This window comes from Oncorhynchus gorbuscha, linkage group LG15, assembly GCF_021184085.1.
Source record: "Oncorhynchus gorbuscha isolate QuinsamMale2020 ecotype Even-year linkage group LG15, OgorEven_v1.0, whole genome shotgun sequence".
In the NCBI taxonomy this organism is placed as follows: Eukaryota; Metazoa; Chordata; class Actinopteri; order Salmoniformes; family Salmonidae; genus Oncorhynchus; species Oncorhynchus gorbuscha.
This window is the reverse complement of record NC_060187.1, coordinates 41,699,384-41,711,349: the sequence shown is the minus strand read 5'-3', so window position 1 is coordinate 41,711,349 and position 11,966 is coordinate 41,699,384. Positions and strand designations below refer to the sequence as shown.

General features: G+C 40.9%; 1 protein-coding gene across 2 annotated transcripts; it reads left to right on the top strand.

The window, feature by feature from the left end:
* The first annotated feature begins 392 nt into the window (after positions 1 to 392).
* On the top strand, positions 393 to 11,039 carry LOC123996402 (retinal homeobox protein Rx1-like). Of its 2 annotated transcripts, none has more exons than XM_046299790.1 (4): positions 393 to 697; positions 2,493 to 2,887; positions 5,942 to 6,195; positions 7,425 to 11,039. In XM_046299790.1, the coding sequence occupies exons 2-4, from the start codon at positions 2,614 to 2,616 to the stop codon at positions 7,863 to 7,865; spliced, it is 969 nt and encodes a 322-aa protein (XP_046155746.1). In that variant the 5' UTR covers positions 393 to 697; positions 2,493 to 2,613; the 3' UTR covers positions 7,866 to 11,039. The 2 variants fall into 2 exon arrangements, with proteins under 2 accessions (XP_046155746.1, XP_046155745.1); XM_046299789.1 differs by having other exon boundaries at positions 5,933 to 6,195.
* The last annotated feature ends 927 nt before the right edge of the window (positions 11,040 to 11,966 follow it).

Below are 11,966 nucleotides of genomic sequence, written 5' to 3'. Positions count from 1 at the left end.
AATATAATACGTTAAATTAATATTTACTCAAAATTGAAAGCTTTTCAAAATGTTTTTTAAAATGTGTCAACATGAGTTCAGGTCTTCATGCTGTTCTCCATTCTCATGCACCATGTATAACTTGTCCCTACCAGAGTTTTTATGTAGTCTTTCTCTGGAATAATGAGGGGATTAGTGAAAACTTTCAGTCAGACCTTTGTCTTTAAAACAATAGATTTCTGAAAGAAAGTCTTGTCATGGCTTCATTAGCCCCAGCCTCCTCCTGTGGGGTGAATGTAAGCTACATTTACTGCAATTACTTGACTAGAAAACAACTGTCAATCATTCTTAAAGGGGAAGGATTCCAATTAATAACCTCTTTAATCCGCTCATTTTATTTCCATTCACCAGCACTAGGCTACTCTCTCTCTGCACTTTGAAAAGACTATAGCCTGCAACAAAACCACATTAGTTGTCAAGCTTGTTTTGTGCACACACGTTTTGTTGTGTTTTTCAGCGTATTATGCACATTGTTTTTGAAGAAAGGCTAGAGAGGATGCAAGGTAAAATAGACAGAGCTTGAGATTTGCGCGGCTTTGGTGTGCAGCAGCCGGACAAGGGGCGTGAACAACCTCAGTAGTTGAAGTGAAGTGTTGGAGGAAACAGGTGGAATATTGACAGTTCAACTTCATGCGCTCAGCACGTCATTTCTTCAAAGGTAGGTTCAAACCGCTATTACTATTACCACCGCAAATAGGCAACTATAAAATAAAGGTTGACGTTTTATTAGTCTAACATGTGTCTGTATGACATTTAAATCTGAGGAGATGGACACTGAAAGTGAGAATGTTGTTAGTATTGGAAACCATTTTTGTTTTCCATAAAGTATAGAATTACAGTATCAGTTAAATATAAAATACAAAGATTCTGCATTTTAAGGACTATGCATTGTACTTTGTATATTTTAATGCAATAATGATATGCCTAGTGCTTAAACATGTGCTCTTGAATATCATTCAACTATATTATATTGAATATCATAGAATACAATGCAACAGAGTACAATACAATACAACTATGCAAATGTATAATATGTAGGGCATAATTGCATTTTGTTAATTTCACATTTGGTCCTTTTATGTTTATGTATATTTATTCAGTAAAGGGTTTCTTACCTCTACTGTATAAAGCTGCGTATTACAATTTCATGGTTAATATTTTATAAATTCATGTTAACCAAGATTTTGCTCCAAAGCAATGTTTTTTTCCTGTCAAATTTAACTTTTGCCCTAAATTTCAAGCTGTGGGCCTGTCTATGTCATTATAAACGTCTTAAATATATCTATGTAAATAAGATAACCAGTCATGTGGTCAGATCCCACAAAGAGGGTCTTGGGAAACTTACAACTGGCCCAGAACAGGGCAGCACGGCTGGCCCTTAAATGTACACGTAGAGCTAACATTAATAATATGCATGTCAATCTCGCAAGGCTCAAGGTGGAGGAGAGATTGACATCATCACTAATTGTTTTTGTGAGAGGTATTGACATGTTGAATGCACCAAGATGTCTGTTTAAACTACGAGCACACAGCTTGGACACCCATGCATACCCCACAAGACATGCCACCAGAGGTCTCTTCACAGTCCCCAAGTCCAGAACAGACTTTGGGAGGCACACAGTACTACATAGAGCCATGACTACAAGGAACTTTATTCCACATCAAGTAACTCACGCCAGCAGTAAAACCAGATAAAACAAAACGGATACAAATACACCTTATGGAACAGCAAACACACACATACAAACTCACATACCATACACACTCTACACACACGTACACCTGTATTGTGTATTGTAGTAGAGTAGTGGCTTGAGGGCACACTTAATGGATTGTGAAATCTGTTTTAAAATCTATTTTAACGTTTACCATTTTTATTCTAATGTATTATACCTTAATTTTTGCTGGCCCCAGGAGCAGCTAATGGTGATCCATAATAAATACAAATACAGATTGATTTGATGTTAATGCTGTATAATATACTAAAGTCTACCACGTCAATCACGTCTATCAATTTCATTGCACTCAATGTGCTTGGTAATGAGTTTATGCAATAGAATAAGGAAGCTCTGTCTTTTATCATCCGCTTTATAATTATATCATGGCTCATTAAAAGATAAACCTCAGTGACAGATCCATGTTCTGATAGACAACTCATATACCATAAAACCATTTAACTATTGCTGTATAGCACATTGTGACATCAGCTGACGTAAAAAGGGCTTTAGAAATACTTTTGATTGATTGATTGATTTAGCCCCCCAAAATGTTTGCTGATATTTTGTTGATATTGAATAGATGATGTTAATACAATTATTGATTGTATGTTATAGTGGTGGTAGGTAGTACTAGTAGTATATGAGAGTGTTTGAGAATTCTGATGTGGCACTACTAAATGGCAAAGACTCAAGACTGGCTTCTGATCATGTGATGACTGTGACTTTGTTTTGCAGGTGCACAGAACTTGTGGAGGACATCTCTTTAAAACTCATCCTTGGACCTGTTCCTTCACAAAGCTGAGCCAAGTCTACTTTCCCCCGCTAAAGGATAGAGAGAGAGCGTCCAAACGTTCAAATGCATTTATCACTGGATACCATGAGCATGGTGGACGACAGCTGCCTCTCACCCAGTAACTTCCACGAGATGGTGAAAGGAGGGGGGGCGGCGATGGGGGGCCGCGTCCACAGCATTGATGTCATCCTGGGCTTCAGCAAAGACCAGGACCCCCTGCTCAGCCCATCTGGGGGCCCAGGGCTTCACAAAGTGGGCGTGGATGGCCTGGGAGACCCTGGGAAGCAGGACCCAGCACACCCCTACGGGCAACTCTCAGAGCAGCAGTCCTACCATGGTGAGTCTCTTAGGTGTGAGATAAACACTCCACTGGGCATACTGTAAATCACTGTTCTGATTCTGGGGCATTTATGGCCAGCCCACTCTCTACATGTACAGTATATGTTTGAGGCCAAAACACATTAAGACACGTCGACTAGCGCTTCGCTGGTGTTTAATCAAGCCCTCTCACTTCAAGCTTTGCTGCATTTGATAGGAACATACTGCATGTAGGAAGCAGCTAAGATGAGGTCAAGGAGACAGAAGATTGATTGTATTAAATGTATTGTATTGATTACCAAGGGGGACATTTTATTGTCACAGTCATACAATAAGGCACATTACAGACTTAAAGTGTGGCATTAAAACACACACAATCACATGCAATCTAGATGGCAGGGGAAGACAACAAACAAATACATGATAATGTGTATTTTTCATTTAATTCTAATTTTCATACCAACATTTAATTTAAGTGGACCACAAAGTGTGTCGGAGGATCCTGTCTATGATGCCTGAACTTGCACACTTCCATTTGTCTTTATGTGATGTAATGATTAGCAGCTTTACTTAAGTCATTAAGACTTGATTATTTCCATTGCATCAATGCGTTGAGGCGACAATGACCTCAATGGCTGCATTGGTTGTAGCCTTGCAGAGAGTCCGGGTCGTTTCTCAACAGCTCACAGAATGAAATAGAACATTATATTGTATCTCTAGGGGGGGGGGGGGGGCAGTAGATGACATGTGTCTGTACCTTGTAAATACTGTGAAATCATGCTGAGATTGAGAGATAAATCACAAAACAAGACGGTGAGGGGGTTTCATCCCAAATCCCATCCCCTTGTGGAATTCCCCTAATCTTCTCTTGGACACAGATGAGATTTTACAGTGGTGCAGTTTCATTTCATGAACATTTCAACTCTGCATAAAATGTGACGTTTTTTTAATCTATGGTAGTTTTTACATTCTGGTTACTATCTATGGGGTCATAAAAACAAAAGGTTTAGTGAAACACGTAGCACAAACCAGCATTGGATGACTCATGAAATTACAACGTAATTGGAAGTGTCTTATGACAGTGTTGGTTATTATAACATATGATCATAAGCACTGTTCAACCAGTGCAACAGCAATGGCTAAATTCTTGTTTGTTTCCACTTAATATTCAGCACTAATTTACATGTCCTTAACACATAACTGACTTGTTAGTCATCCCTGTTCCGTCTGAATGGGCATTTTGTACTACATCGCATCACTTTGTCCCCTCCACATTGAGGTTTTCTGCTGGACTGTAAACATGACAAGGTCTTTAGACGGGCGGTTCCGACAGGCCGACAGGCAGGGAGCTGGTCACTGAACCCAGCCTGACCCCTCCATTGTGCCACTATGGGCATTGTCGTAGGCTGTTAATGAGAGATAGATCAATGGACCCCAAAATCCTCCTCGCTGCCCCTGTCTGGGAATTGAAGGTTTTTATTGGCTTTCTGTCCTGATTCTATCAAGCACTGGTTTGATATAAAGATCCATTTAGCAAGGTTTGGGTTTGTTAGTTCCTACTCGTCATGGGTTTGAACTGGGTTGGGTTAGCCATATTTAGTTTGATGATTGTGCAATAAGGTTTCTTTCATCAAGTTTTTGCTAAACACTGTAACGTAATGGTATCCATAGTTGGGGTCGCGACCTGGTCGCCAAAATTTAAATCATATTTTATTTATTTATAATTTAACAAAGAGTACAGATTATTGTATGGGACGATGTACAAACGTTTTTCAGAAAAATAATTTGAACAAATATGAAAATGTAATGAATTGAAGTTTATTTGTTGATGTAAAAATGGAAATGTACAGATTTTTAAGATTGTGCTTGGTTGGGGTGAGGTCTCGAGAAATGATTGGGGGAAAAAATGAAATTCTGAAATTCTGGCGAAAAAGTTTGAATACCACTGCTGTAAAGTGAAACACCCAAAGAGTCCCTATCTCTCCATGTGCTATACAGTTATGTGGTCATTGGGAACTGGTCATGAATATCACCCACAATACCAACCCAAACTGGACAACCTATTACTTTTATGTGAGGGACAAATTACAGAATTGACAAGAGAGTAATGTTACCATTATGAAGTAATATTTCAAATGTGTCAATAAAGGCTCTCCCAATAAAGTGTCCCGATAGATAATGTGTTTACCAACAATGAATTATACCGTACAGGACTAGTGCACAGATCACTGCTATGATGGCAGAAGCGTAGACAACTGATCTGATGGTCATCTTTGTGCCCAATATAATTTGATTACCCTTTTGATAATTCCAATTCAACAACCACGTTGACAGCGTTTTATGGCTTTACCTTGTAATGTTTACAGTATTTTCCTGATTATGGGACTGATACAAATGAAGGTCCTACGTAGATTACAGTTAAGAATACATGGAAGCTATCAGAGGAATTAACAGGCTGCATCTGTTTCCCCCTGAGGATTAGTGGATACCTGCAGTGAAAGCCTTAGTGAGTCAGCGCTGTGTATGCTGCTCATGTATGCTTCGTTACAAGGCAGGAGGACAATCTACATGTCTTTCTACATGCGTAGAGTAAGGCACAACTTCAGCTTTATTTGGCCTACAGTAGCCTATTGTTGCAGGTGTCAAATGTGTCCTGGGACGTTTTCAGAACAAACAAGTTATTAAGGGGTTGTGGAGCTCATTTGAATATGGCATGTTTTCAGCTTTTGTCAACCCCTAACTCTACAACAGCTAGACCTTTCTTCACTGTCTTTTTCCCATTTCAATGATTTTTCATTCACATTGGCCTTTTAATTGTGAAGAATCCCTGTCTAGCGAAGACAGACATGTTGATTAGACATAACATATGGCTATTGATGATAGGAGAGCCTGAAACCAACATTTGTCTCACAAGCTAACGATACTTAACTACGCAAAGCTTGAGAATGAACGACTTACCTTTGCAAAGAAAGCCAAAGAAGCTTGTTTGGTTAAATCAAAATGCGTCCAAGTCACTTTGTTGATGGTTTCATCTAATGTGAATCTCTTCCCTCTCTCGCTATGGGCTCTACAGATTCAGGACTGTACTCGGACAAGTGTGACGGGGAAATTAGTGATCTGAGGAAGAGTGTGGATAGCAATGGAGGGAAAAGTCCGGAGCCCTGCGAGGAAGAGCAGCCCAAGAAGAAGCACCGACGCAACCGCACCACCTTCACCACGTACCAGCTGCACGAGCTGGAGCGTGCCTTCGAGAAGTCTCACTACCCCGACGTGTACAGCCGTGAGGAGCTGGCTATGAAGGTTAACCTGCCTGAAGTCAGAGTTCAGGTAGGTTTGTCCACCACCACTTTTACTGGTACTGTGCTCTGCCCTGGTCAACTCCTCTGACTTTCTTGCCAATAATTGTGACTAGGAGTGGACTCAAATACTAACATCTCTGATCAGGTGCAACCTTGATCCAATGTGAATTCAGCCCCCAGGTAAATTGATTGAAGCTGAATATCAATCATCAATCAAATGTATTTATAAAGCCCTTTTTACATCAGCAGGTGAGTTAAATGGTTAAAGGGCTTGTGTTTTCTAATGAAAAACCTCAGTGGGTCAGAAATACCTTCTCTGAATCTTTAGATGATAATGGTGAGTGACGATAGGACATCTTTACTGTTGGGCCGATTTCTAGATCCTCAGGAGCTTCAAGGTCACTCACAGCAGGCGTTACACTATAAATACAGACAAGTAACAAAGCAAGCTGTGTCCTGCCCACACAAGCTCAGGTCTCTGGTTGTCTGAGGGCAGACATAAGAAGGTTGTCTTAGCAGGGCATAGTGCAGAAAAAAGGGCAAGGTCTTATAGCAGAATCTAAGGGCAAAGTCTTAAAGCACAACAAAATGACACAGTAGGTATGGATGAAGGTCGAAATGATTAAGATTGGTCAATACAACTATAGCTGTTGTTCACGAAGCGCCCAGGGCAATTGATTGGAGTGCATTGCAATTAGCAATTGCTTATTTTTCCAATCCAACAAAATGTAGAAATCCAAAATACTAACCATTCAAGAATACCACTGTTCAATTAGTTGATGATTATTTATTTAGATGGTTTACTTGAATAGAGACGGATGCAGCTAAAACATTGACATTATGGATTTGACCTGCTGAGGGATGACGTTTTACTGTAGGGCCTGAACATGCTCCACATCAGTAGATTATGCCCATAGGTGCTCTGAGACTCCAGTAGGTACCAAACTTTAAATTAAGACAAGTGTCACTGTCCAAACCTTGCTGACAATGGCTCAGGTCCCAGGTTCTCTAGGGACATCCCAGCAATTGTGCAAGACAGCAGTGCAAAGGGGGCTAAGTCTTAGAGCAGGTCAAAACACGGACAACACTGAAGGTCTCGGAACAATTCAATTCAATGATTCTTTATTTATGAGGATACTAAGAAACCAAAATAGGTAGCTTGATAAAGCACGATTCTAAACCCATTTGGTACCAATTGGAATGATCGGTGCTGTAAATACTCTAGACTATAAATCCGAACCCTCTGCCTTCCTCTAGGTGTGGTTCCAGAACCGCAGAGCCAAATGGAGACGCCAGGAGAAGATGGACGCCAGCACCATGAAGCTGCATGACTCGCCCATGCTCTCCTTCAACCGGCCACCCATGCACAGCAACATGGGGCCCATGAGCAACGCCCTCCCCCTGGACCCCTGGCTGACCTCCCCTCTGTCCAGCGCCACCCCAGTCCACAGCATCCCGGGTTTCATGGGCCCAGGACAGGGCCTGCAGGGTGGCTACCCCAGTCACAGCTTCCTCAACAGCCCACCCATGGGCCAGGGGATGCAGTCCATGGCACCACCCCCATACCAGTGTTCCGGTCCTTTCACCGACAAATACCCAATGGAGGACGTGGACCAGAGGAGCTCCAGCATCGCCGCACTGAGGATGAAAGCCAAGGAACACATCCAGTCCATGGACAAAACCTGGCAGCCCATGTGATGGTCTGAGGAGGGCTATTGAAACTGTTTCCAGTCATGATTGGGGTTTTGGGCCATGATAATGGCATTTTTCATACAACAGGATTGCAGTGATGGCACCAACAAATGCTCAGTTACGACGGATGATATTTCTAAGATTTCCAACACCAGTGACATTTCTACCCTTTGTCAGCACTAGAATGGTTCTTGGTCTCTTTTTTGATTTCCATACTAGTGATGTGAAGGATTGGAAGTTGATGCGTATTTTGTGTGCCACTATTCAGAAAGGTTTTTAATCTGGATCCTATGACACAGAATGTCAAGAAAGGCCTCGCAAAGGTAACTACACAAACATCCATTTTCTAAAAGGACTGCAAAGACTGCTCAAATTAACAAGGTTATGATAGAATACTTTTTTGTTTTTATGAACTTTTATGAAGCAACTGGAACAAGGATTCCACTGGACACAAATTGCCCTTGATGGCAACTTTTAGATTTTTTTCCTTATCTAATAGTTTGGATTTCATATAAAAGGCAACAAATACTTCCTTCTCAGTAATTCTATAAAAATGCAAACACTGTGTACACTCTAGTCAGGTTTTGGGCCAGGCCTAATTGTGGCATTAGCTAAAGATCTATAACCATTCTTGCTTATGACAAAGCACAATGCAATGTCTATATAGCTCAGACCACAACTTGTCCAGCCACTGAGCTAATTGACACAGAAAATCCCAAAGAGTATTGGGTATTTTAAGTTTGTAATGCAAATCACACAGCCTGTCAATGTGTTAATTTTGTTACTCAATAGTCTTTTATTTTTTGCAAGAGTAGTTTTAATGTTTTTGTTCTTTGCTGTTAACCATGAATCTAATAATAAGTATACACCAACTCATGTCCCCTCCAAATCCTTTCATAAAATACATTCTGTAGAGTGCTCACACACGGTCACATTTAACTCTGCAAATTAAGGTTTGTGTATTTTCCTAATTAATCCAATTGTCTAATTTATCATGAATTTTACAGGTCAATTAACCAGTAATTCTCTCAGTATTTGTGAATGGCCATGCCATGTCTCCCATAATAGTAGTTGAAGGTTGCGGCAGTATGAATCGCTATGTCTATGACCCTGAAACACAGAATCATTCATCCAGTTATGATGGTCAGGTTATTTCAACACCTGGAGAAGAAGGATACCACCGCCACCTCGGATGAAGGGGAAACACTACATTTCTGTCTGTCTCGACTGCACTTATAGTGGAGAGCCTCTGTCCACACCGTGGGTTGTGGGGTCATGGTTGAGATATCCTGGCTCAGGCGTTCAGGGAGCTTTCAGCTGGGGATGCGTAAAACAAGCTGTCATGCTATTTCATTTGAGAAGACATGAACACCTTTTAACACCCAATTAACATCTATGAAAGTGATTTACTCCTAGTCGTCATTGACTTGAGGAAGATTGATGGTTGCCCTGAGGCTAACTTCAGACTGCAAACACACATGTCGATATACACACCATAGACTGCACACACACTGATATCAACACCTTCTTTCATGATCTGGTAGGCCAAACAATGTAAGGCTCTTCTTTCTTGAGAATTGTTCTTGAGGAGTGCTACATGTTAAAAGCCAATCTCTGAATTTGATGGCATCCTCAGTGTGTGACATCTGGATTCTCTGAGGAAGCAATAACTGTTTTAGTAATTATTTTGGAGAGCTGCTAAACATGTTTGGGTCAGTCGAAAAGAGTGATCTATGGCGTAAGCCTCCGACAGTGAGAAGGGAAGCCAGGAGACCTCCCTATCACACGGAAGGGGTGGGAATAGGACAGGGGGACAGAGCGAAAGAGGCCACTGAAGTAACCTTTTTTTTTGCCTCAGTGGCTGTTGGAGAAGAAAACGTGTTGGCAGCTTGGCCTTCCGTCACTGTGTGTACGTGCAGAGCAGCAGAAGGAGAACGGTCTGATGTGTCACCCTACATAGTTTCCTCTTTGTTCGGCACAATTGATCCAAGCCATCTTCTTTGTCTAAAGTCCGAGGGGGAAAACGGTCACAGACTGCACTAAATAGGCCTCTGTAGCGAGACCCCGGGAATGAAAAAAAGAGCATGAATAGTCTATTCTGGCATATGTCGAAGAGATACTACATGGGGTGTACGTACGGGTCCATTGTGGCATAATGTTTTGATAATGACTATATGCATATTTCATATGGTTTATGTGTGGTAAAAAAGACCATCTTCAACCACGTTGTTAACGTGTCATATCAAGGGCTACATAGGATTAAACATTTCTGATGTAAAATAATTTAGCATTTTGAGTATGACAATACTTTTACCAGGTAAATATTATTCATCATATTGCAATGTGCAAGGGGTAACATTTAATTACTATTATTTCAGTGATAGTGTGTAGACTTATCACAATATGGAGGAAAGAAATTCCATGACACAAAAGTGGAAATGTTGTAGCATTTGTTTTGAAAGGAAACTGAAAATGTCTCTGCTGCCAGACATATGATTAGTTCAGAGTAACAGAGTAGAACGGTTTTAAAAGTTTCCACAGAATTGTCAGTTCATCCAACTTACTGTTTGACTGGAGTTTACAAAGTATTAGTTCTGTGTTACTGCAGATATAAATATGTTTCTTTGTCATAGACAGTAAAAGTCCCCATTGGTCAATACACAAAGTAATATTCAGTTGTTTAACTGATGTATTATGGGGATTCTATGCTCACCTCTCACGCTCAACATTGCTGATTTGCTAATTACGTGGGCTGTTCTTTTTTTTCTAATTGAATTGCAGTTGTCTAGTTTTTATGTTATCAGTGCATACTCTTTAGCTGTTAACTCTAGTCAGGTATTTTCAGGACCTCACACCCAACATAGAGACAGAGTTAGTTTGAACATTAAACAATATGTTTAGAAATGTTTGTTCCTCGTGTGATACTGGGACCAAGATTAAGCCAAAGTTTAGATATAAAAAATATTTTTAAAATGCACTAGAAACTTGGGAAGTTTATTTTAGGTTTATATCTGAAAATATACAGGACACTTTTTATATCCCCATATAGACGTCCTATTTGTTATATGTTCTATCTAGTTCTGTTACTGTTTACTTTTATTTTGTCTGAAATGTTGATGTCCATGTTGTAGAAAACTTTAATATCTACTTAAAAAAATAAACAAATATAGTTTGATAGAATTGTTGTCTTCTGTCTCCTTTATCCTATCTACTCTATAAATCCACTGACTGTGAATATCTATCTACTGTAAATCTCTGAATATAAATGGATGGCTATAGGACGGTATCTGAAGTATATTATTAGGCCTACTGTAGTATGTGAGGGATAGAGATCTGACACAGTGGAGAAGTAGCCTCTCTTCGTCCCAGCCCCTCCTCTCCTCTCCCCTGGTCCCTGGCTGGTGGCATGGTGCCAGCCCGTTAGGAAGATGAGGCTCCAATCAATCAGGCTCCCAGGGGGGGGGCCCGGCCACAGGGCCCGCTGCTCGCTAATTGCCCCTGGGCGCTGCCGCTGCAGCACATGTTCACAGTGGGCTGTACCTGCCGCGCTTGCCTCTCCAGCATGTGAACCACACTCCCGGACAGATGGAAGCCCGGGAGGACCTCTCACCAGGGGCCATCTGGGGCCAAAGCGTGAACAGTGAACACAACAGTGTGGGGAATGTAAAAACAAAAACATGATTTTAATCTGAATATTATTTTTGGATCTGTGGGTGTTTGTAACTACCTGGTGTTTTTGTGTGGAGGTCATTTAATGACAGATTATAAACTAAACTGTGTTGGAGAAAAGGTTTTGGCAGACAAACAATTAAGCAATCACCCTTTAACCTTCAGAAAATATTTTCTCTCATCAGTAAAGCACACGTGCTGCTATATTGTTATTGGAGATCCAATCTAAACAGTGTTCTCCCAGAGCCAAACAAACAGCACTCTGTGTGGATTGCCATGGGAGGACATGGACATCCTAATCATGAGGGGGTAGGTGGGTGGGGGACGAGAGAGGGAGTGTTAGCAATAGAGAGAGAGAGAGACACAGAGACAAAATGTTAGTGTGGAAGCGAGAGAGAGAGAGAGAGAGAGAGAGAGAGAGAGAGAGAGAGAGAGAGA

Bases quoted from the DNA above. Each gene is read 5' to 3' on its own strand.
- LOC123996402 (XM_046299789.1), top strand. From the start codon at position 2,614: ATGCATTTATCACTGGATACCATGAGCATGGTGGACGACAGCTGCCTC. The intron at 2,888-5,932 runs GTGAGTCTCTTA...CTCTCGCTATGG, and splicing joins AGAGCAGCAGTCCTACCATG to GCTCTACAGATTCAGGACTG. The intron at 6,196-7,424 runs GTAGGTTTGTCC...GCCTTCCTCTAG, and splicing joins TGCCTGAAGTCAGAGTTCAG to GTGTGGTTCCAGAACCGCAG.